At 39.9% G+C, this 24356-nt stretch overlaps 5 protein-coding genes across 23 annotated transcripts; 4 read left to right on the top strand and 1 right to left on the bottom strand.

The window, feature by feature from the left end:
- The first annotated feature begins 690 nt into the window (after positions 1–690).
- Positions 691–1872, top strand: LOC103975936 (lysine-rich arabinogalactan protein 19). Of its 2 annotated transcripts, XM_009391080.3 has the most exons (3): positions 691–1357; positions 1471–1590; positions 1672–1872. In XM_009391080.3, the coding sequence occupies exons 1-2, from the start codon at positions 782–784 to the stop codon at positions 1552–1554; spliced, it is 660 nt and encodes a 219-aa protein (XP_009389355.2). In that variant the 5' UTR covers positions 691–781; the 3' UTR covers positions 1555–1590; positions 1672–1872. The 2 variants fall into 2 exon arrangements, with proteins under 2 accessions (XP_009389355.2, XP_064994764.1); XM_065138692.1 differs by having other exon boundaries at positions 737–1357; positions 1471–1872.
- Positions 1873–2793: 921 nt separating this feature from the next.
- On the top strand, positions 2794–5950 carry LOC135586100 (uncharacterized). Of its 8 annotated transcripts, none has more exons than XR_010494360.1 (5): positions 3211–3379; positions 3710–3930; positions 4138–4232; positions 5413–5493; positions 5586–5950. XR_010494360.1 is itself a non-coding variant. In XM_065138950.1 (4 exons), the coding sequence occupies exons 1-4, from the start codon at positions 3047–3049 to the stop codon at positions 5781–5783; spliced, it is 732 nt and encodes a 243-aa protein (XP_064995022.1). In that variant the 5' UTR covers positions 2794–3046; the 3' UTR covers positions 5784–5950. The 8 variants fall into 8 exon arrangements, 3 of the variants coding, with proteins under 3 accessions (XP_064995022.1, XP_064995023.1, XP_064995021.1); XR_010494358.1 differs by having other exon boundaries at positions 3238–3379; positions 4110–4232; XM_065138950.1 differs by lacking the exon at positions 3710–3930 and having other exon boundaries at positions 2794–3379; positions 4110–4232; positions 5398–5493; positions 5604–5950.
- A 962-nt stretch (positions 5951–6912) lies between these two features.
- LOC135582596 (paired amphipathic helix protein Sin3-like 3) lies at positions 6913–17817 on the top strand. Of its 11 annotated transcripts, none has more exons than XR_010494399.1 (24): positions 6913–7360; positions 7721–7885; positions 8011–8179; positions 8270–8368; positions 8451–8612; positions 8897–9206; positions 9787–9920; positions 11993–12068; positions 12184–12213; positions 12399–12643; positions 12735–12889; positions 13123–13247; positions 13391–13645; positions 13788–14465; positions 14555–14628; positions 14838–15512; positions 15596–15696; positions 15785–15923; positions 16011–16163; positions 16596–16768; positions 16838–16949; positions 17048–17243; positions 17387–17430; positions 17540–17817. XR_010494399.1 is itself a non-coding variant. In XM_065139231.1 (24 exons), the coding sequence occupies exons 3-23, from the start codon at positions 7737–7739 to the stop codon at positions 17213–17215; spliced, it is 4182 nt and encodes a 1393-aa protein (XP_064995303.1). In that variant the 5' UTR covers positions 6913–7360; positions 7509–7548; positions 7721–7736; the 3' UTR covers positions 17216–17243; positions 17540–17817. The 11 variants fall into 11 exon arrangements, 7 of the variants coding, with proteins under 7 accessions (XP_064995303.1, XP_064995301.1, XP_064995302.1 ...); XR_010494400.1 differs by having other exon boundaries at positions 17387–17447; XR_010494401.1 differs by having other exon boundaries at positions 17387–17463.
- A 3694-nt stretch (positions 17818–21511) lies between these two features.
- On the bottom strand, positions 21512–22004 carry LOC135631279 (mitochondrial import receptor subunit TOM7-2-like). Its single transcript, XM_065138818.1, has one exon. It carries the CDS (start codon positions 21950–21952, stop codon positions 21731–21733), a length of 222 nt encoding a protein of 73 aa, XP_064994890.1. The 5' UTR covers positions 21953–22004; the 3' UTR covers positions 21512–21730.
- A 741-nt stretch (positions 22005–22745) lies between these two features.
- LOC135631461 (receptor-like protein 51) lies at positions 22746–24291 on the top strand. Its single transcript, XM_065139156.1, has one exon. The coding sequence runs from the start codon at positions 22816–22818 to the stop codon at positions 24145–24147; it is 1332 nt and encodes a 443-aa protein (XP_064995228.1). The 5' UTR covers positions 22746–22815; the 3' UTR covers positions 24148–24291.
- The last annotated feature ends 65 nt before the right edge of the window (positions 24292–24356 follow it).

Below are 24356 nucleotides of genomic sequence, written 5' to 3'. Positions count from 1 at the left end.
TGATACTACATAATATTTTTAATTAAACATCGAAAAAAATATACACTTATCTCGTCTGATGCCATCTTAAAAATATGACCAATGATCACAAACAATAAAATTTTATTGTTTTACAATTGTAATGTTTGTTTTTTCAAGGGGAAAAATAAAATAAATATTCATAAGCAAATAGGAGTTTTGAAGGTCTTTTTTACTAGGATATATGACATGTACAGTGATTACACCTACACAGTTGGAGCAAGTATAATAATAATAATAATAATAATCTTTGTAGTTGTCGAAATACCATATCAATACCCTTACATTTTATTATATTAAGTTATACAATTTTAATTCATCAATCTCTTGGGAAGGTTAGGTGGTAAAAGATTTGGAGTGAAGGTTTCTTCAGAAACCAGCGAACCTGTTGGTGGTAAGCATCTTCCTTCAGATGCTGACACTTCATCTTCCAGCAAGAAAAGATCCATCAACAAGTACCTGTAACTCCTGAAAGGCCCAACTGGATGATGCTGTGTTTGTGGTATTAATACATGAAGAGCAAATTCAAATTGTTCTAACTTGCTTGTAGCTCTCAAACCAGATCGGAGGTAATGATGTGTTGTCTCCAACCCAAATCATTCCATCAAGTTGTTCTGCTGTCCTTTTAATTACTCCTCCAACGCAACCACCTTCCTTGCTTCCTTCCCCCTGCAAACCCTCGAGCTGCTGTCAGATCTCTTTATATGCAGCACCAGATGGACGTGCATCCCTCACACACACACACCTCGACCCTCATCTATCGATGGAGTCCTTGTGGTGCACTACTCTTTGTTTCATGTCGCTTGCATGCATTGGAATCGGCATCGCCGGAGCCCAAGCACCGGCTGCTGCACCATCTCAACAACCACCACCCACCGCTGCTACAGCTCCGGTCACGTCGCCACCTACGTCCAGCCAAACAAGCCCGCAAGTACCTCCGGCTTCTTCACCCAGCCCACCGGTGCTGCCACCACCACCAGCCACACCTCCACCGCTAACGCCTCCCCCGGCATTGGCACCTTTACCACCAGCGCCTACTTCACCGCCGCCAACATCGCCATCACCGGCTGTGCCTCCACCGACTCTGCCACCCGTTACACCGCCATCGCCGCAAGTGCCAACCCCGGCTCCAGCTGCGCTCGTGCCAGTATCGGCACCGCCCGAGCTCAGCCCTGCACCTGCTCCTGCAAAGAGTAAGAAGAAGCACCGGAGGAGGAGGAGGCATAAGAAGAAGCATGCACAAGCACCCGCTCCTACATTGCACAGCCCGCCGGCACCGGCTGTACCAACACCCCCAGAGGAGAACGTTCCCAGCCCGGCGCCACAACCGGATGACTTGGTGATTGAGATCAAAACTCGTCTTCATTATCTATCCTTACTATATATGAAATGTCTTTTCCTCCTTGTGATAATAAGATTTTATTCACCTCTATATCACTCCGGTAAATGCAGAATAGGAGCAGTGTCATATCTGAGGTGGGATGGTGGGCGAGAACCGTACTCGCGATTCTGGTGCTGTCATGGAGTTACTACTGAGGCTTGCGATTCGACATACGACGTGACTCTTTTTGGGTATATTATTATTATTATTTTTTGTTGTTGGAAGAGTTATTTCCATCATTTTTATGCAAACGATGTTTATTCATTATAAAGGTGTGTTGGATTTGTAATGCGAAAAGAAATGGGTGGCTATTCTCTGACGACGTGACTTGGGACATTACAACAACATGAGTGGGCACGAAATCGGAGAGATCACAACAACTTAATTAGAATTATTTTGGCCGAACAAATTATGTTTAAAGCAGAATTTGATTTATGAGTTACAAACACGATCGCGTGTGACTTTGAGATGAATGATCGTATTTTCTAACATGAGTTGGCTTATCCATCATCATCCAGCAATGCCGAATTCGATAACATACCATCCATACATACATACATATACACACATACATACATACATACATACATATATATATATATATATATAAATATAATTATAGAATTTTATATTAAATTAATATCTAATATATTATATGTTAATAACGTCTATCTTAATCGAAACCAGACTCATTGATCATTATTAGAGGTGTTCAAAGTGAATTGACCAAACTAAATTTGAATCATCTCAATCAAACTAGTTCACCAACAATTTGGTTTTGAAGACTAAGGGATCTCGATACGATTATTTTTATTTAATTTAATTGATCAATTCGGATCGAAACAAATCAACTTTAATTTTAAAAAAATATTAATCTGACCAACTTCATTGTTTTAAGCTCTTGATTGATTCAAATCGATCATACTGGTCCAGAAATCTCAAAAACTCTAAAATTGTAAGATTAAATTCATAAATCTTATTATATCAATCTAATTGGACCATAATTCTAATTCGATTCAATTGAATTAAATCGAATTTATAAATTAATTAACTATAATCGATTTTGAACATGTTGGATAAGTAAGTCTCATCCAATTCTGATTGGTTTGCTTAGGGTTATGGGAAGACAAGCTGATCATTTACCATGACAGCAGAACTACAACCCATAAGAACGAGCCGTCTGATGCCACCTTTCCAGAATAAAAAATAACGCAAAATTAGGTGGTCGGTGACTTCTATCGTTTATTTATTTATTTATATTATATTATAAACTTGGTCAAGATTAAGCCACCATCTATTGCTTGTATTCAAAGTAGCAAAGGTCCCTTTTCAACTTCGTTTGTATTGTCATCTGCATTAGAAGACATGGAGTTTTAAAGACCAAACAAACTCATGATTTGTGCTAATTTGGTTCAAACCAAATAAAATTATAATAAATCTCAATTATTTGATTTTTTTTCAATCTCTCGTCTTGTTGTTTCTGGAGAGAGAGAGAGAAAGAAAAGTGAACAAAACAAAATCCATTTTTAAATGACTAAACATATAATTAATTCTATATACTTTACAAGATATAAATGTAAGGAAAAAGGAAAAAAGAAAAATCCAATTTGATATTTATTATATATATTAATTTGATAAGTAAAAAAAATGAGTTTATTAAGGAAAAAGAAAAAGAAAAAGAAAAAGAGAAGCCAACCCAACCCCTGCAGCAATTATACAACGTGGAAGAAAGGTCCAAACTCCTCTCTGTTGCCAGCTATGTGGGCCCATCACCTCCTCTTTGTTTTCTCGACTGGGCTCCACCGGCGTACGGCTGCAAAAGCGCACGATTCCCGGCCGTGGCTTGGCTTGGCTTGCGGTAACTGCACGGCGGTGACTAGACTGACAATCAAAGTCTTGCCCCCGTTTCGTCTCCTCCCACCCCTCCGCTTCCCATTTTGCTGGGGTTCTCCCTACCCAACTCTTCAATCCTCTGCTTTTGTAAGTTCTGTACCCTTCCCCTCCCCCGATCGCGCACAAATTTCTGGCAGTTTCATTGAGAATGATGAGCTTTTATTTTCTTTTGGAGGAAAACCTTTAATTTTTGTGTTTTTCTTACCATCATTTCTGGGCGTAAATGTTGCATTTTTGGTGTTCTTTTTCTGCAATGATTGTTGTTCTTCTCTAGTTTTCATCCCATTTGACTTAAATATCGTTTTTTTTTTTGTCGTAGAACTCGGGGCTTGTTCTGTCCCCTTTTCTCAATTTTTAGGAATACATGTACAGTTTATATTTTATTTTAAGAAAAGAAATATTTGATTTTTATGGTAGGAGAGGACTCAAGGCTATTTCTTCTGATTGAAGGGAGGAGCTGTCACTTTTTAATTTTTGTTCGAAGATCAAAATTCCTCCGGGATAAAGTCCCGATTTGGCCAGAGGATGCAATACGTTTTGTTCTTCTTCTGAGGGAATGTAGTTCGCTCACTCATTTGTTATGTTTGAATAAAACGAAGATCAAATATGGATGCTACTTCTAGCCTATTTGACCACAAGTGATTTGGCTTGCCCCATTTGTTCACTCGATTAATAATTAGATTATAGTAATCAATGCCATTTCTGCTTTTGCTGCCAATATAAACTTTGTTCATCATCATTTTTAGTTAATTTGTACAGTTTAAGTTATCCGCATCGATTCTTAACTGTCAAATTTTATGCTGTTTGCACCATTTAGATGTCCGGGATGAAAATTGTGTTCACAGGAAATCCAAATCTGATGTTTGACTTCAATTCCTTCCTGTCGAGATGGAACCCTGTTACGTTTGAAGAATCTCTCGACTTTGTGAAGAAAGTAAAGGTGAGTCGGAAAAAAAAAGAAGTTTTATTCTGTCTTCATGATATTGAGGACTCGGAACATAAAGCACATTGCATTAGGCACTTCTTTCAAGCACGCAAAATTTAAAGAACGTTGCATTAGGCACTTTTGATCACAAAAAAGCCATCTTTGATAATTAATGTACCCATCATGCTAGAAAGAAATTCTTTGTAAGGATTACTTTAACCTAATGATCTTTCTGCTTCCACTCGCCCATTCAGCGCTACTAATTGTGTAAGTGGCAGTTCTATGGTACCAATGATTTTAGTTCATCTAGAGGATGAGGACCAGCAATAATTTTACGGCATACATAATTTTTTTAAATTTGCTCGCATGAATCTTATGTTTCAACAGATAATTTAGATGGTCTATTTTAGTTGCTTGTTGTTTGATTTTTGTTTCTATTTAACATTTAGAAGAATTTGAGTGATGTTGCAAAATCCTGAAGCACATTATGGACTGAAAAGTGATGTTTAATTGTTTCCCACCAAGGATTGTGTGTTTGTCATTGTGTTGTGTCACATTTTGGTTTGGGTTAATAAATCATTAGTCACGATGAAAACCTTTCAGAATAAAGTTCAAGAAGGTATTTCTGCATTACAGTTACGGTATAAATTTTGAAAGAGGAAGTGAATAAAGATTATTATGTATCATGGCCAGCATGACTGTGACAGTTTCACAGAGAGTTTCTTGTTGTGCATAAGAAATGAATTACTAGAATCTTAAGTCAAAAAGAGAGATCACTTCAAAAGAATCTTTGATCTAGATTCTTTTTGTCAGTCGGATCACAGTGGGGAATGGGAACAGTAGACTATCATTTCCGGACATCTTAACTGGACATACCTACTTTGCCTTGACATCAACAACTTTTTTGATCGCTAGTGAATTGGTCAAGCAGCTCTGTATCTCTAACCAATATTAATTTAATGGCATAAATAAATTGATATTTTTTAAATAGACAATTTGTGGCTTGAATAAAAGTGTAATCCTATTGGAGTGGGAATACTACTAGCTTTGGTAGAAGTGTTGATATTTACATATACAAGAAATTCTAAGGGGATGTAGAGAGTGATAGCATCTTAAAGTACAACCATACTTCAAATGGTTCAGCAAAATGCCACTTCATTCCATCTTTTATGATCAGTAGGTCTTGCGTTTTCAGGCTCGTGACTACCAGTTATACCTGTCATTGTCTGACATTCTCAGCCAGAAGGAGCAGACACCCCCAGAAATTTACCATAATGTAAGAGTATCGTGACATTAGATGCATTGTTAATTACAAATTTTTCTTCCTCGCCGAAGACTTAATCGCATTTTCCTCTCGTGGTTTCCAAGTTGTTATTTCTCTTTCAGGATCATGATGATCTGTGCAAGGAGCTAATGCGTTTCAAACCTCATGTCCGAGAAAGAAGGATTAACAAGCACAACTCATTCGGAATGTCGCTTTTGCTCATGTCTGTATTTCTTTTGAGTTTGTTCTTAATGTTTGAGCAACCTCTGAGATATGTTGTTCAACAAGCTTTTGGAACCTAGCCTTTCTAACTGGTGCTTATGGCGCATGTACAGTCGACTTTCTCCTGGTAATAAAAACTTTTTTTTTTTTTTGGTCCAACCAGTTTCTCGAAGACCACCGAATGTTGACTTCTTTGGTGAGAAATTTACAGATGTTCAAAATTCAATTAAAGAAGAATTTTGTCTGATATGCTGCTGATTGTGACTTTGAACTTTAGAAGCTATCAATCAAGGTAGCATTATTCCATACTTCCAAACTATTTTTGTGCTGGGAGAGGTTCCTTAAACATGAGCAGCTTGTAAATGATGTAGATATGTTACAATTTTGTGTGGTCGGCAAATGCTTCAACCCATTTGTGTACATGAAACTGTGATGTCAAAGAGTTTAGGCCATGGTTTAAAAGAGGTATCAACAAAGCGTTGAAGTTGCAGGGAAGAGCATCTCCAGAGTAGCTGCTGATGCTGTGGCTATAACCATAAGAAAGGATACATTTAGGATGCATATCGATGCGTGCGGTATGCATCGACCCTTTGTACCCCCTTTTGGCTTATTGCACCTATGACACTATTAAAATCTGTAGCATATCTGAGTTAATTTGGGCATTCGATTCGGAGTTCGAACTGATATGAGAAGGAAACGAATCAAAATGATTCACTCTCTTTTGCCATGTTTGTTCCTTAGAAAATTGTTTGGATTCATGTAATTGTGATACACCCAACATTTATTTGGGTAGGAGAATGAGAACAAGAATTGATATGAATTATCTCGATACATAACATGGTAAATTCAATGATTTAACTCATTATATTGTCATCTATTCCCTAATGCACAAATCAGCATCCATCGACGTGAGCTAAAAGACCTGATAGATTGTCCCAAACTAAACTAGAAGCCCCCACATTTGGCTCCCCACCGCAACCAGACCCGGAGGGTAACCTCACCTCATCGCATATGGCGGTGACACCACCCCGCCCACCCTAGAGTACATCACATCTCTGCCGTCCGATCGCTGCAAGTCACTTGATCGGACGGGGAAGACGGGCTCATCAGCGGCCTTCGGGTGAGGGGGCCGTCTCCGGACCGAGGTTGTTTCGGTAACTTCACGGATCTATATAAGGGAGCTCTCACCTCGTCTCTGTTGTATGATTTTAGTTCAGCTTTCTCTTCTCTGCCCCGCTCGCGTCCGCCTCCTCCTGGTCCTTTAATCCGTGGAAAGGGGCAAAGAAGAGCTCGCACTACTCTCCCTTTCCTATCTCGTCAGCGCCGCCTTCTTTTCTACCGCGAGCTTTCTTCACCTTGATCCCGGAGAATTGCCTCTTTCGTATGAGTTTGATCGGAATTTGAGCCGAGAAAGGAGGTGCAGAGAGGAGAAATATCGAGGACTCGCCTCGTTTCGGGGTTTGATTCGCAGCTTGTCGGTGTAAATAGGGGAAAAAGAGGATTTTGGTGAGGGTTAAAGCTGACCTTGGTTGTTTAATGGATGGTCGGAAGGGGCACGGAAGGAGGCTTTGATGGGTTCTCAGCTCAAGTGGCCTAACGTTCCTCGAGCGGATCCGTGGGTTCCTTCTTCTTCCTCCTCGGCCCATCGTATCAGTTGGTTCGTTTATCGATTCGCTTTTCGAGACTTTTCTTTCTTTAAAGGAGCGGACTTCACTCTGGTTTGTTTGGGTGGTGTTGTCGGTTTGATGGACGGTATTGTTACTGATGAATGCGATTTTTTCCTCCGATTATTTCGATTTATGCAGTACTTGACTTTGGTGGCCCTTCTTGTCTGAGATATAAGAGGTAAACATAAAAATAAAATTTCTTGTGAGCAGAATTTGGAGGAGGGACGAAAAATTGATCCTTCCCCTTCGATCAGTCTTGCTAGTTTTGGTCATTCTCATCCTTTATTAGGAAAATTTTGATACGTGCTTGGATCTGTTGTGATTAATGAATCCTGGTGGCGTTTGGACAGGTCTTGGCAAACCCATATGGCGCCGGCAGCAGCAGCTGGTAGTACTTCCAAGCTGACGACTAATGATGCCCTAGCCTATTTGAAGGCTGTGAAGGATATATTTCATGACAAAAGGGAGAAATATGATGAATTCCTTGAGGTCATGAAGGACTTCAAGAGCCAGAGGTTCAGCTCAATTTCATCTCTATCATTATTTTTCCAACTTTTCCTTTCTTCTGTTTCCCGTTAGACTTGTGTTTAATGCTTCTTTGTTCTGTTTATCTGTCTATTTTGTTGTGAATACCTTGCAGGATTGACACGAATGGGGTTATCATGAGGGTGAAGGAATTATTTAAGGGGCACCGGGATCTAATCCTAGGCTTCAACACCTTCTTGCCAAAGGGATATGAGATTAAGCTACCGGAAGAAAAGAAACCAGTCGAATTTGAGGAAGCAATCGTTTTTGTTAACAAAATCAAGGTATACATGCAGCAAAAAGTTATCTTAGTCCTAGAATTGTTTTGCTAGCACCTCAATAGCTACTCATGTGATATGTATTTTCTGATGCAGAGTCGTTTTCAGAATGATGAACATGTTTACAAGTCATTCTTAGATATTCTGAATATGTATCGAAGGGAGAATAAGCCAATCCGTGAGGTCTATGAAGAGGTATTTTGCTCCCAATTTCTATGCTGTGGTTTATGCTAACAAGTATGCGTGATTTGAACCACCTGATTGTATATGTTTATAGGTAGCAGCCCTCTTTCAGAATCATCAAGATTTGCTTGAGGAATTCACACACTTTTTGCCTGATGCCTCAGCAACATATGCTCCACATCTTGGATATCCTGATCGATCCTTTGCACACCGAGATGAGAGGAGCCCTGTGATGCCTTTAGCAAGAGAAGATAAGGTACACTTTTTTTTTTCACAAGTTACTGGTTGCAATTAAAGACAATGGTTCTATTAAACAGAGACACCTTTGACCATTGAGTGTTGAAAATGCATTCACTTCTGGTCTCTACTGAAGGAAGATGTCATATCCTACTTCTCTATAGAGTTTTTATGGTTCATGTTTCAACCCAAATGTTTTGTGCTTCTATTTTTTTGTGTGCATATGTTAATAAGACAATTTAAAATTCAATATCTGATCTTTGTGTTTTGAAATAATATGATTCTTGCTTTTTGGTTCTATAGCGAGAGAAAGCTTATACGTCACATGCCAACCGTGACTTAAGCATCGATCGTCTTGATATGGAGCATGATAGTCAGAGAAGGCATGCAGAGAAGGAAAAGGATAGGAAAGAAGATAGGGACAAAAGATATCATGAACGTGATGAAAAGGAATTGGAGCATGATAGTGGAGATTTAGACAATGAACAGTGTAGGCGTAAACTTCCATCTAGAAGGGTGGATGACCCTACTGCTGAGCCGATGCATCAAGGCGGTAATATTGCCATGAATAGCATTTCAGCTTCACAATTTGATGATAAAAATGCTTTGAAGAGTGAGTCTTCTACCATTTGTTGTTTGTTTTAGCTGTCAGTTTTGAATGCATCTCTGGTTGTGGTATCAATATCATACCATATTGTTTACAAGTGTGATGTATTTACTAAAAAAATAAAAGAGTTATGTTTCTGTGTTCACTTATCGGTGGATGCTGTATTATAATTTAACCCTGAGCATTGTATGTTTCCATCTCTGCTATAGTTGTTGACTGTTACTATGGATTTTATATCATCACATCAATTCTCAACACTTTTTGATGATTCTCTGAGCTCATTTTTTGATTAGTGCTTGCTGTGGGCTTGATGAAGTGTAAATATACACTTCACTGAACTCCCATGAAATTGATTCTAGTAATAGATATCTACATTGGGAGAGAGGCCGGAAGGTTGTCTAGTGAAGTTGCAGTGTTCGTGCAGTTAGGTCCTAGAGTGTGATTGTTAAAATTACTTGGTTAGCTTTATCATTAGCTGGGTACATTTCGGTTGTCTATTTAAAGCTCATACAAGCAATTAATGATTCTCTAAGACAAATGTTTTGTTCTTGTAATACCTTATCTTCTGTCAATTTCAATGTGACAGGTGTATATACCCGAGAATTTAACTTTTGTGAGAAAGTCAAGGAGAAGTTGCACCGTGATACATACCAGGAATTTTTGCAATGCCTTCACATATACAGCAAAGAAATAATAAACAGAACAGAACTAAAGAATCTGGTACGCTTTTTGATTCTTGAGGCATCCATAACTATGGTGACTGTGCTGGTCTTGTAACTTCTTACTTTGAAGCCCAACAATTGCTACTTGTGATAATTGATCTCTTGAAGTATCTTTATATTTTTACTCCTTTATATTTTTCACCTTCAATTTTAAATAACTTGATGTCTTGAATGACTCAGTATCTAATGTATTAAATCTGCTACCTAAGTTTGACATAATAATGCATAAAGATATGTGATGGCTGAGAAATACATACCACAGGGTCTACTATGAAATGAGCTTATAAAGTGTGCTCATTTGAATGAATGAATCATGATTTCTTAGAGATTGTAGATTATCCGTGTTAGCTGGATAAAAGTCAAAGGACATTGTATTTACCATAGGAAATAGAATCCACATATTGTACATCAACTTGCCATTTTCTTCCCAAAATAAGATTTTTGGGCCTACTATTGCCATTTGTTGATTAGCGCAAGGAAAGTTGTCACAACTTGTCCTGATAGGCTTACAAACTCCAACTCATTATCAACTCTCAATGTGGACTATTGGGTATCACAATCACCCCCATGAAAAAATTTAATGCCCTCGTCAAGAGCCAGAACTGTATAGAGTCATTCCGTGGTGGGCAATATGTGTGGCTCATGGCCCAGTGGTTGATGTGCTTTTGTTACAGGGAGTTCCTTTCTGCTTGAAACATGCTTAATGACCATAAAATTGATGATTAAGATGTGAAACAAACAAACGGCTAAAATTTATCACCATGAAAATGATGATTAAGATGTGAAACAAACAAAACCATAAAATTAATCTTTTAAGCAACAATTCAAGCAACTGTTTTCTAATAAGGCCAGTGTATGCACTTTCTCAATGCTGTGCATGTATTACAAAATGTGATTACTGATCCCGAGGAGACTGCCCCAGAATATTTTTCAGAGATAGTATGTTGAATGACCATAGAAAATATGTAAATATGCCCATGAACATTTGTAGCATTCCAAGGAGAACTGTCTGCTGAACTATCTTACAACACCCTTATTGGACTCAAGGTTGAATGTGGAGCAATACTGTAGTAGGAAAAATTAGACAGACAACACGGACCCTGTTGGCATGCCTGGCAGAAACATATGTTGAAGCCTCATATTCGAAGCACATTATGATTAGCTGTACAGAGGATACTTTAGGTTGTATTATGTTAAAAAGATTGATCACAAACGGTGGTCTTATTCTGGGATGAACTATTGCATATGTTCAGTGGAAATTTAGAAGTATTTTCTTAAGCTGCTACATGAGATGAGATGATAGCATCTAGAGGTTAAATTAGTACATACCTGACCTAGCAACACAAGACTTGTCTAACTGCTTACAATTCATTGCATCATTTACTTGATATTTGTGAGATTTTGATAATGGTGGCTGAATCAGGTGCAATTTCTTTTTCATGAAAGATATACTTTGGACGTACTTTTTGTATTTATGATAAACTCCATGTATCTGTAGAGATATAGTCAAGTTTCTATTGGTTCTTTTATCATCTTATCTCTAATTGTATATATCTTTGGCTGTGAAGCTAGTAACTCTTTCATACCTACATTCTGTTTTTGCATGCGACTAAACTTTTTGAGATACATTTTTGTGTAAAAATCAATTGTGTATACTGTATCATGACATGTTATAATCAGTTGCAATTCTTAAAATTTTGATAACAGGGTATATTAAAAATCATGAACGAAGCTTCTGTTAGTTCTGTCATTTTATTAATGGATCGCATATATGCATAGTGATAGTGTTATACACAAACTTTAACAAGTGTTATATATACACAGACATTTAAGATATGCATACATAAGACTCAATTTCTTTTCTCTGTGAAATGCAATAATTGTAGCTGCACCTGATAGTTTCTGTTTTTAAAATGAGAGAATCTGATGATGATTGCCATTAATATTTAATGCTCTAAAAAGTTCTGCTTAAATTGTGCCTTTCTGTGTTAACTTCTTTATCATAGACCCTTAGCACTTGAAAACGTTGGATTTTTTATTGCTTCTGAAATTTCATGCCTTCTGTTACAGGTAAGTGACATCCTTGGAAAGTATCCAGATCTCATGGAAGGTTTCAATGAATTTTTGGCCCATTGTGAGAATATAGGTGGGTTTATACATATTCCTGTTGTTGGGAGTCCATCTATTTTTTACATGTTTTTTTAAGATATTGTTAGTCATTGTAGGCCTTCATAGTTTTCTAAATGAAACCTTTTCTGCAGATGGATTTCTTAAAGGTGTAATCAACAAAAGTATGTATGCAGAACTTATTTCTCCCTTATGTTTGTAGTTAAAGTTGGTTGACTTCTTTTTTCTGGAGAAGAAAGCTGTTCTCTGTCTACTTAAGAAGTTCAAGAATTTTAAATATATGATTTCTGTTCAGTTCATTAAATAGTATGTTGTTACTTAATACTAACAGAATTCCTGTGCAATGAAGGACACATGGCTATGCCGATTAAGATAGAGGATAGAGACAGAGAAAGGGACCATGAAATAAATGATCGGGAGAAAGATCTTGAAAGAGAGAGAAACTTTGAAAGAGAAAGAGGTGATAAAGGTGCCGCTCACAAGGCTCCTTTAATTTCAAACAAAGAAAAATATAATTTATGGAAACCTATTTCAGAGCTTGACCTTTCAAATTGTCAACGTTGTAGCCCAAGTTACTGTCTTCTGCCAAAAAATGTAATTGTTACCCATTTTTTTTCTTTTGCAATTTTATATGTTTCACTTGTCTTCACTTTTCATGTTCATTGTTTTGATTGTTGCTTGTCAGTATTCAATACCTCCTGCTAGCCAAAGGACTGAACTTGGAGAGTCAGTATTAAATGATGTATGGGTATCAGTGACTTCAGGAAGTGAGGACTACTCTTTTAAGCACATGCGCAAAAACCAATATGAAGAAAGCTTATTTAGATGCGAAGATGATAGGTACTAGCTTAGACACTTCAAATCTATTGTCCCTTCTTTCACAGCCAAATATTGATAGACAAGAGTTCAGTCATTCATGACAAGAACGCTTTTTACCAAATGTTTGTTGATGATTTGCTATTTTACTGTATATTGTTCTTTATTTCAACTGGTTTACTTCATACCAGTCTTGTGATAGTTAACGACTACATCACCTATCAATGACTTCCATTTTCTCCATGAGATGTTTTCAGATTCGAGCTGGATATGTTGTTGGAATCGGTGAATGCGACAACTAAACAAGTGGAGGAATTGCTAGAGATGATGCAAGACCCAGTAAAATCAGAGAATCCAATTCACATTGAAGACACTCTTACTTGTTAGTATATTTGATATTTAATTGATGATGTATTTCTTGTTGAGTGTATTAGGTTTCTTTCAACATATAGTTATGTTGTTCTGAATTTTCTGCTTTTAATCACTTTGTTTTGGATTTTCTTGTTTGTTTCTCTCCTCAAATAGCTTTGAATTCGAGATGCATTGAACGATTATATGGAGACCATGGTCTTGATGTCATGGATGTACTTCGCAAGAATTCTAGTCTTTCATTGCCAGTCATACTAACCCGCCTGAAGCAAAAGCAAGAGGAATGGACTAGGTGCCGTTCAGATTTTAATAAAGTTTGGGCAGAAATATATGCTAAGAACTATCACAAATCACTTGACCACCGTAGTTTCTATTTCAAGCAACAGGATGCAAAGAGCATGAGCACAAAAGGTATGTATGTTATCTTTTAATAACTGTTTTGGTATAATATAAAAAAAAATATTTTTTAAGGTGATAAGTTCTAAATTTGGGTTTTATTATTCATTCTGTTGATGTAGCCCTGTATAATATCTTGCATATGTTTTCTGAGCAGCTTTGCTGGCTGAGATTAAAGAAATTAATGACAAGATGAAGAAGGAAGATGACATTGTTCTTTCCATTGCAGCCAAAAATAGGCAGCCTATAGTTCCCAATATGGAATTTGAGTATATAGATCTAGATATCCATGAGGATCTATATCGGATCATTAGATATTCATGTGGAGAAGTTTGCACATCTTTGGATCAGGTGGACAAAGTCATTAAGTTTTGGACTACATTTCTGGAGCCCCTAATGGGTTTTCAACCTCAAAACCGAGGTGCAGAAGGCATGCAAGATGTAAAACCTAATAGTCATTCTGGCAAATCCAGTATTGCTGGTTTGGTTAAAAGCAATGGGAGTCCTGATGCTGATGGCACAGGTGCTACCAAGCAAAGTAATGGTGGTGAGAATATTCAATCTGAACAAGTGGCTTCATGCAGGACCAAGTTAGCAAATGGAGACACAACAGTTGCTGGGAATTGTTTTCATGATGTGGGTCGAGCCACTCATCGTGTTGGAATTCTTTGTAACAATCCACTTCAGAGGAGGGTACAGGGTAGTGCTCCCAAGGCTGATGAAAGCTCTGGAATAACTGTGCAAAATGTGTCTGCAGAACATTTGTCAGATAACACTTCTTTTGTTGGCAGAGCTGAAGAAAGTCACAGTAGAACAAACCTGGAGACTGTATCAGGTTCAAGGGCTACAGTTTTTTTAAATTTAGTGTACACTCATATCCATTTTGTTTCCCCTTAAGCTTACTTCTTTTACTCTCTTTGGAAGGGGTTGGTGGTGCATCTTTACAGACCAGCCACTGTGGAACAGAGATGCTGGTTGAACCTCGAGCTTATTTAGAGGTATAAATTTGCAAGTTTTGTTTTGAGTTTTCCAGCTCAGGTACATGGCTTATGATTAATGTTCAAGGGCTACAGGTTCAAGGACTATATATATATATATATATATATATACATGCATACACGAACCCAATTGCTGTTTTCCCTTTAAGAAAATTTCTATGTTTTTTCTTAGAATTGACAATCTCATCTAAAACTTGATGTCTATCCAGGTTGGACAAACTGGAAGGTCAATTATATCGGTGAATTGTGGTGGCACTGCTGAATGCAACAAAGGTGACGGGCCTAATGAAGGTTCCACTTGCCTTAACAACCTCAAGGTTGAAAGAGAAGAAGGTGAATTGTCGCCTAATGGAGATACTGAAGAGGATAATTTTGCGGCTTTTGAAGATGCTGCTATAAGTGTAGCTCCTAAAGGGAGGGATAATTGTGCCAGCACACAGTACCAAATCAAACCTGTAGAAGTTGAGGTTTCCTGTGGTGAGGCTGCAGGAGAGAATGATGCTGATGATGATGATGAGGGTGAAGAAAGTGCTCAACGGTCTACAGAGGTGAGTGAAAATGCATCGGAGGCTGGTGAGGATGTTTCTGTCAGTGAATCTGGTAATGGTGAGGAATGCTCCCATGATGTTCATGAGCAGGAAGAAGATGATGTTGTGCATGATGATCAGGATGCAAAGGCTGAAAGTGAGGGTGAGGCTGAAGGAATGACTGATGTGCAGGACGTTGAAGGGGAAATTATGTCATTACCTTTCTCAGAACGTTTTCTTCACACAGTGAAACCTCTGGCAAGGCACGTGCCTGCAGCATTACATGATAAAAAAGATAGTTCTTCCCGTGTCTTCTATGGAAATGATTCCTTCTATGTGCTGTTACGGCTCCATCAGGTCAGTTGTTTTTTTTTACCCATTTGGTTAATTTTGGACCATGTTTAAAAAAGTAGATTATAGCTTTGTTATATTCTTTGCAGGCTTTGTATGAAAGGATACTCTCAGCCAAGACAAATTCATTAGCTGCCGAAAAGAAACAGAGAAGCTTCAAAGATACAAGCCCTCCTGATTTATATGCCAAGTACCATTTAATGACAATTATGTCTCCGACCTTTTATCTCCCTTTTTGTGTATTCCCATGTGTGAAAGTCTCTAATATGACTTTGCAGGTTTATGAGTGCTTTATACAATCTACTTGATGGTTCTGCTGACAATATGAAGTTTGAAGATGATTGCCGTGCTATAATTGGAACTCAGTCCTACGTACTATTTACATTGGACAAGCTAATCTATAAAGTTGTTAAACAGGTAGTTATGGACATAAACTATTAGATGGTTCATGAAGAATTGTATCCTCCTATTTCCGTAAGCATGCACTTACCTTTAATTTTTTAGCTTCAAGCAATAGCCTCAGATGAGATGGATAATAAGATTCTCCAACTCTACTCTTATGAAAAATCAAGGCTAGCTGGCGGATCTTTTGATATAGTTTATCACGAGAATGCTCGAGTGCTTTTACATGATGAGAGCATATACAGATTTGAATGTGTGAGTTTCCCAATCTTCTTTCCTCCTCCCTTGCATGTTTAGGGAAATAAATTTCCAGTTGCATCATTCATGTCTTTCTGATGTGGATTCACCATCGGACAGTTGATTGCCAAGGAATTGCTGCTAAGAGTCGGTACTAGAAGCTACTTTTTGTAGTATTCCATATATTGATCTTGCTTTAGCAGGCCAAAAGGGGTATGCGATTAGAAAAATGTAATAGGGAAGTCCTGTTTCAAATATCTGAGCAGAAATAGATTAGCACTTACAGAATATGCAGCAATAGGTCATAAATGTCCCAACTAATCAGGGTCTGCTACATGGACCTTTTTCCCATCATTCCACCCTGTTGAGTGTAATATCTGTAATTAAACACTTGCGAAATATGGATATTTGAAATAGTTTATCTGTCCTCAAATATTTTGGCTTTTTCAGGTTTCACAGTCTTCACATGTGACCCGACTATCAATTCAGCTCATGGAATATGGACATGAAAAGCCCGAACTCACTACTATCTCAATAGATCCCAACTTTTCGGCATATCTATACAATGATCTTTTGTCAAGTGTCTCAGATAGAAAAGGAGCACAAGGTGTCTTCCTTGGAAGGTAAGGATCATGGTGGTTTATTATATGTTCTTCCAGAACTCAATGTTTTAAATGGCTGACGATCGGTAGGAATAAACGCAAATATGGAGGTGCTGATGAGTACTCTGCTACTTGCAAGGCAATGAATGGGTTTCAAGTTATCAATGGTTTAGAATGCAAGATATCTTGCAGTTCTTCTAAGGTGCTTGATTGAAAGTTCTACTAGAAGTCCCAGTCCTTGCTCAATTCTGGTTTTGTAAGTTGTGTATATCTTACATAATTTTATTGTTTTCTTCTCAGGTGTCTTATGTGCTAGACACTGAAGATTTCTTGTTCCGAGTGAAAAAGAAAAGGCGATGTTCATGTAGAGGGACCATCTTTGGTGATCAAGTGCAACCTTCACAAGTACATGATGCAAAAATACATCGATTTTATCGCTTCTTATCCAGTTTTCTGCCCAGGTCCTAAGGCGTCATGCCAAAAGAGAACTGATAAGGTTATTTTTTCTTAGCATCGTTTCCTGTTTGTCACTAATCTGTCATCCCTTCTTAGAAGTATGGGATTACCGCTGGTTTAATAGGATAGCTTAGATGAAGCACTTACATCAGTCACTTGAACTATAACTCTTATCATTTCCAGAGTCGCTTCAAATGCAACTTCAGTATCAGCAACCACAGAATTTGGTAGGATAGGAGTTCAAGTAATTATTGTGATTTGTAATTTCGACTGCCTTCCTTGTTTCCATCTGAGCAAGTTTTCGCCACCAATTTGATATTTCCCTTTCTGGTGCAGGTTGCTGTTTGTCATGAGTCCAAAGACTACCCTAACCAGCAATTTGGTGCATACGTCAACTGTTTTTTAAACTTAATTCTAGTGGCTTTTGACATAAAAAATGTGTATATATGTACCGGACCCCAACTTTCTTCCTCTTACATGCATACCCAATGTTTCTTTCTTTCCCCAGCCATTGGCTCTCATATTTCTAGTCCATCTGAAACCCAATGTAACATTTAGATGTATACAGCTTATTCCTGTGACCAGTGTAGCCATTCGCGGTCTTATTTCCTGCATGTCATCCTTAACAAGTTCTGGTGAATTGGGGCATTTGGTGTTTGCGAAACCTATTGGAACAGGTGGTGGTTTTCATGTGGACATATATATATGCAGAGAGAGAGAGAGAGAGAGAGAGAGAGAGAGAGAGAGAGAGAGATCTTATGACTGTTAACATGTCGGCCTGGCTGAAGATTCCTCGACTTAGAATTGCTATGCTACTTGCGGATAACAAGCGAGAGTTGTTCACAGCTGGAGCAGCATGTGAATGTGATGGTACAAAGAGGGGTTACTTATATATTATTCTTTATAGTTAGATTTGTTTAGTATCTTAATTTCTGGAGTTAAAAAAATTATATTAAAATATCTATAGTTATTAAAGTGAAATATCTAATTTTATTTATTCTTGATTTTACCGATGGAAGTATGAAAATGATGAGCAAAATAATAATTGTAATGTCTCAATTACGTTTTCGATAGTGGTAGATAGTGATGTTGTTGGGGGTCGTGAGTGGTTGTTGTGAACGAAGAGGGAGAATAACAGTGAGAGGTGAGGCAAAGGGAAAGAAGAAAGAGGATGACGCATATGTCGATGCTCGATAATTGTGTTGGCACCAATACAAATATAGAGCGCCAAAAGGATCGCTCGGTATTTGCATCGGCGTTAGGATCACTTGGTATCTGCATTGACATAGATATATATACAGAGTGGTGTCACTCTATATTTGCGTTGGCATTAACAACAATGCAAGAAAGAGTGGCGTCGCTTTGTATCTGCATCGACACTGATGTCAATGCTAATGCCGCTTTGCATTTGAGCGATGTTAATGTAGATGCAAACGACAAAAGGATTGTTGGACGTTGACAAAGATGTAGAGCGACATCGTTCTGCATCTATGTCGATGTTGCAATACAATTATCAAGTAATGTCGATACATATGTAGAGCGTTAACATCTATGTCGTTTTCTTACTCATCTCTTTTTGTTTCATCTCTCGTCGTCATTGTTCTTTTTTCTCATCCACAACAACTACCCGTGGCCCCCAGTGGTATCATCATCCACCACTATAAAAAACATAATTGAAACGTTGAAATTATTTTTTTACATATCATTTTTATGCTTCGGTTGATAAAATCAACGATATTAGGATAAATAAAGTTAATTATTTCATTTTCATAATTATAAGAATATCATTGATGGCTTACGTGCATTTTTTGTTACACCAATCAAATATTTATTTTTGAGGCTTCACCAGCGATCACTTTCCACAGACCCGCCTATCAGATCAATCACCAAGGATTTGTGACCAGCAGATCAAAGACTTGCCTCAGGTTAATGGTTCAAAACCTTCTTTCTTCCTTGTTTTCCTTCCTGGTTGTCGAATGGGAAGCGTGTGGCTTACCACCATCGCCTTCAACGAAGATTATCAAATATAATCGAAGCATCCACTAATTGGTGAGGGTGTGCAGCATTTTCTTTTTCGTATTGATTATTTAAAGCGAATTAAATCCTAAGTAAAATATTAGACGAAATGAAATAGACAAAATCCATTCTTACGCCACGGCTAAATCGTATGCTACTAATTCATTATGTGAACGGTTCTCAGAAGATTCCTTGGGGAATCATCTTGGATATCAAATCTTTGATGCAATCTCTTAAGATTTCCTACCTCACTTGTATTCCCTCGCCATGGAAGAACATCTGGTCTCTCTTCTTTCTTTCTGTAACGCGGATGATACCTTCAGTTCATTCAACCCCCTGATATTTTCCTTTTCCAAAAAAATTATATACTACTATAATTTTTTTTAATCCGTCATACGAAGTGTCGACGTCCGCATATTATCCCCGTGAGCTTACCACATATAAGTCAGCCAATGAAATGCCGCCGAAATTTTTTTTTGAGCCCCGCATTGCTTATTCTCTGCTGCCGTATTCTCACAGGGGTCAGCGGAACCAACCGAGCGAGTACACGTCCCCTTTCGCCAGACCACCGCTGAGCGGCCGATCGTTTCCATCTTGAACGGCCCCTCGACCGTGTCCTCCGCCTTCCAGCGATTGGCTTTTCCCTTCTCCATGGAGTTGCTTCTTCTTCTTCTTCTTCTTCTTCGGACAACAGCGTGGAGTGTGTCATCAACACACCATTAAAAGATATTGCAAAAAAGCATCAGAAGTCAACAACACCCACGATACAGAAAAATCGATCCTGAAATCCAAATCTGTCAATGTCCAGAAGCCTAATTTCTTTTTTCACACATGAACCGAGTCAACATCCAACATTATTGGTAGATTTGTCAGGAGGGATAAGATAACATAACAGTAAACTTCTTGGAATCTCAACGCCAAAACTATGCATGCCTATCAATATTTCCTGCTCTTCTCTTAATATCAAATATTATCATCTGATCCTAAAAATCGATGACCCAAAAGATACAAGGAATGATGCCCAAAGAAATTTGTATTCTAGAACTGGTAGCTCTTTTATATGATCCCACTCCCAACAGAACACACCACCAACCAATAACGTGAACATGCAAGAATGGCCTGAAAACAAAACTACTCAATACAGTCAGATAAAGGAGGCCAAGAAATCCACAAAAGGCCTTTCTAGCAGTCAAGTCGTTTTGTTTTACACAACATAAGCCAGATGAATAATCCTTAACCCTTAACAAGCCTCAGGCAAAACAATATCCACTTAGCGACATTCATGCTTGCGGCAAGAACAAAACCTTTGGTCTACCAGTTTAATTATCGCAGATCGTATGACCTTGTAGACTTCCCAAGCACCCATCTGGTAACTTTCTCTTGAAATCTAGAAATCTAAACCATTAGCGATCAGAATGTCAATCTTATTTGCAAATCTGCTTTGCTTGAACTTCACTAGAATCCTAAAATTCTCACTAGTAATTGACCAGCTAATCCTCGGATTGATAGGAATACCATTTAAGCATGCCTCCTTGAAAGGTTTGATAAGGAACCTCATAACTTCTAACAAAACAGCCTTAACTTTTTCACTGACATTAAAGTAACAAGTTTTCTCTTCCTTTTCCATTCAATATTTCTTCTAACCAGAAAGAGATGCTAAAGAAAATTATAGTATGATTAGGATGTCATCATCAAAAAATTTCGTCGATGGATCCTTCAATTCAACCATTTCCAATGCAAGCCAAGAGGTTGACATATCCTACATAGAAAGGAAGAAAACCCAACAACATTTGTATATCCACATATGCATCTACGTTTGAGTTTATAATTTGCAAAACAAGCACATATTCATAATAAAATATTTACCAGATGATCGTATACACACTCAGCATCAGTTCTTCCAAGATGAAATTTTAAGACCTTCCTTCCATCACTTCTCCATGCTCCATCAAACAAAAATTTAATCATACCCAACTCATGGCCCCTCATGTGTCACAATAATAACCTATACTATTTAACAATCACATCCAAATGTTGTGAGCGTCTTTTGAGCAACTTAGAGTCTTGAAGACACTCAAGAACTTATTGAACTATACTAAGATTCTTTCTATGCGATAGCACTCAAGTACCAACTACCTAATTGGCAGATCAAATGTCATCTAATTCACGGGTTCGTTTCTGCATTTCAAGAGCGCAGTTCAGGCAAAACCTAGTTAAACTTTGGGCAGTAGACTTCAAGGCGGACCAGATCTACGAATCAACAATTTATTGAAAAGAAAGCACAAGTTCATATACTAAACGCATCTCCTAATGGAGAAGCACAGAAGATTGTACCATCAAATCAAGGTCAAAAGCTCCAATATACCACATGAGTAGAAACGGATGGACTATGCGGTAAGCCTACATATAAGCTTTAAATCGATTATCACGTCTCAGAGAGATAGTGAAGATAAAACCAATTCAAGCAGTACACCCGTAATGCAAAACTTGCCGATGTTCGAGGGGGAGACGTTAGACGGGGCTGAGGAGCTGATAGAGCTGGGGTTTGGGCTCGGAGTTCATACCGATGACGATGATGAGGGGGATGAAGCCGTAGTGGGTGATCACCTTGGCCTTCTTCATCGCCCAAGTGCTCCACTCCTTCACGCACTTGGCCGCCGACGACCCCTCCTCCGAACCCTTGGACCCCTTCCCGGCCTTCCCTTTCCCTTTGAGCGAAGTCTTGGCAGCCATGGTTCCTCTCGCCCTTTTCCTTCGCTACAACCCTAGCTTCGATCGCGGAACAGCCGTGAGATCGCCCGCTCGACCGGTCAGTATTTATACTCGGTGCAATGGCGGGTCCAACTTCTCGCAAGATCCGCTTACACCTAGCCCATGATCCGCGAGCCCCATATTGGGCCAGGATGGAAACCCAACAAGATCCGAGTGGGGAGCGAAGGTGGATATGGATCCATAACCTTAATGGAAAATTTGCCTGCCAAAGTTATTTATCATTGTCCAGAGCAATTTGTTTTAGGTGTGGTTAGTGTGTCGGATGGCATTTAAATACATGTCATATTTTGCCAAAAGAGCTGCAGCCAATTCCTCGATCCTTTGAAACCAATTAGAGGTTTCTATTGGCAACAAGTCAAATCTTTCTCTCTCCTTAGTTTTTGTGCCCCCCTATATTTTCTCTTTCTCCATGTCGATCCGATATGACGTCTTCTATCGGTTGGGTGCGGGCCTCCGCCCGACGCCAAAAACTCACGAGTCCGACACACACGTACAGGTAGAGATTGTAGGAACCCTTTTTACTGACTGCCGTTGCGAAATAGATGCGGGTCCCACGCGTCACATCCGTGACGCGTAACACATGCGTATGGTCAAACACTGAGACCATCCACATAATATAAGCTTACTAACGTTAAATAAAATTAAGATTAATTATTTATAAAATTAAGATTGATATTAACCGACATGAATCAAATATAATTTCTATTTTTTCTTATTGGAAGAACGCCTCTTTATTTTCTTTGCTAAAGCCCGCCTCTCCCTCGGCTCACGACTGAAAACCCACTGCAACACACCCTCTCTCGTCCTTTTCGCTCCGATCTCAGATGGAGCGTCGCCCAATCGCGCTTCTCATACTACTCGCTCTACTCCCTTTCTACACATGGATCGGCGGTGGCGCCGCCGCTGTCCCTCCGTCCCCATCGCCGAAAGCCTCCCCCGCGCCTTCCCCCCCGGCGTCGAATGCGTCCCCCCGTCCTCCCTCCGCCGCTCAAGGCTCCACCCTCGACCCCCGGCAGCTCACGGCGCTCCAGTCCATGGGATTCCCCACAGCCACCGACCCCTGCGCCGACCCCTCCCCCCATGGCAACGCCACCGCCTGCGACGACGATACCCCCTTCCGCCACCTCGTCTCCCTCCGCCTCGCCAACTGCTCCCCGGACCTCGACATTCCCACCACCGCCCTCCGCGCCCTCTCGACGCTCCGCTCCCTCGCCTTCCTCCGCTGCCCCATCCCCGTTCCCAGGCATCTCCCCGGACCCCTCACCGCCTCCCTCCGTTCCTTCTCTTGCGACGCCTCCCTCCGCCACCTCACCGGCGTCTGGCTCTCCCGCTTTCAGAACCTAACTGACCTCTCCGTCGTCGGCGTCCCCGTCTCCGCCAGCGGCCCAGCTGTCATCCTCTCCCAGATGCACCACCTCCGCTCTGCCACCATCTCCGCCACCAACCTCTCTGGCGTCGTTCCCCACCACTGGAACGCCCTCGGCCTCGTCCACCTCAACCTCTCCTCCAACCTCCTCAAAGGCCGCATCCCGAGCTCCATCTCCGTGCTCGGCTTGATCCAGACCCTCGATCTCAGCTCCAATGCCCTCACCGGATCCCTCCCCGACACCATCGGCGACCTCGCCGCCCTCAAAAACGCATCTTTCGCTCGCAATTCGCTCTCCGGCCCAGTCCCCGACTCGATATCGCAGCTTTCAGCACTCGTCCACCTCGATCTGAGCTCGAATCAGTTCAACGGAAGCATCCCAAAGTTCCTAGCCGAGATGAAAGGGCTAAAGCTCCTAAACTTGGAGAAGAACAACTTCCAGGGAGTGTTCCCCTTCAACGCGTCCTTCCTACGACGGTTTGAGGTCTTCAAGGTGGGCGGCAACAACAACCTCTGCTACAACCACACTCAGCTTTCTTCCAGTCTCAAGCTCGGGATCGCTCCCTGCGACAAGTACGGGCTGCCAGTGTCGCCACCCGCGGACCGCTCCACTCGGGCGGACTCGTCGGATTACTCCGACGACAGCAGCGACGAAGGGAGTAGAGACAGAGGGAGCAACGGCGGGAGTCACCACGGGCCGAGTAAGCTGGTGCTTGGGGTGGCCATTGGGCTGTCCTGCTTTGTTTTCTTGGTCATCTTCCTTGTTTGCTTCTCCAAGGTTTGTAGCTGACGCACCTCGAAAGCGAACTAGTTTGAATCCAAGAGCAAAAAAAATTCTTTTTTTTTCCTCTATTTATTTCTCAGCAACTCTTCAGTCTCATCTCATTCACGATCACTGTAGCACCATTCTCCCGAATAAAAAAGAGATTTTGTAGGTCGTAGTTTCCCCAGGATTTGTCGCTGAAGCACCTGAAATCAAACAAGTCTATGAGCAAAAAT

The sequence above is a fragment of the Musa acuminata genome, chromosome BXJ3-2, assembly GCF_036884655.1.
Source record: "Musa acuminata AAA Group cultivar baxijiao chromosome BXJ3-2, Cavendish_Baxijiao_AAA, whole genome shotgun sequence".
Lineage (NCBI taxonomy): Eukaryota > Viridiplantae > Streptophyta > Magnoliopsida > Zingiberales > Musaceae > Musa > Musa acuminata.
This window is presented reverse-complemented; position numbering and strand designations above follow the sequence as displayed.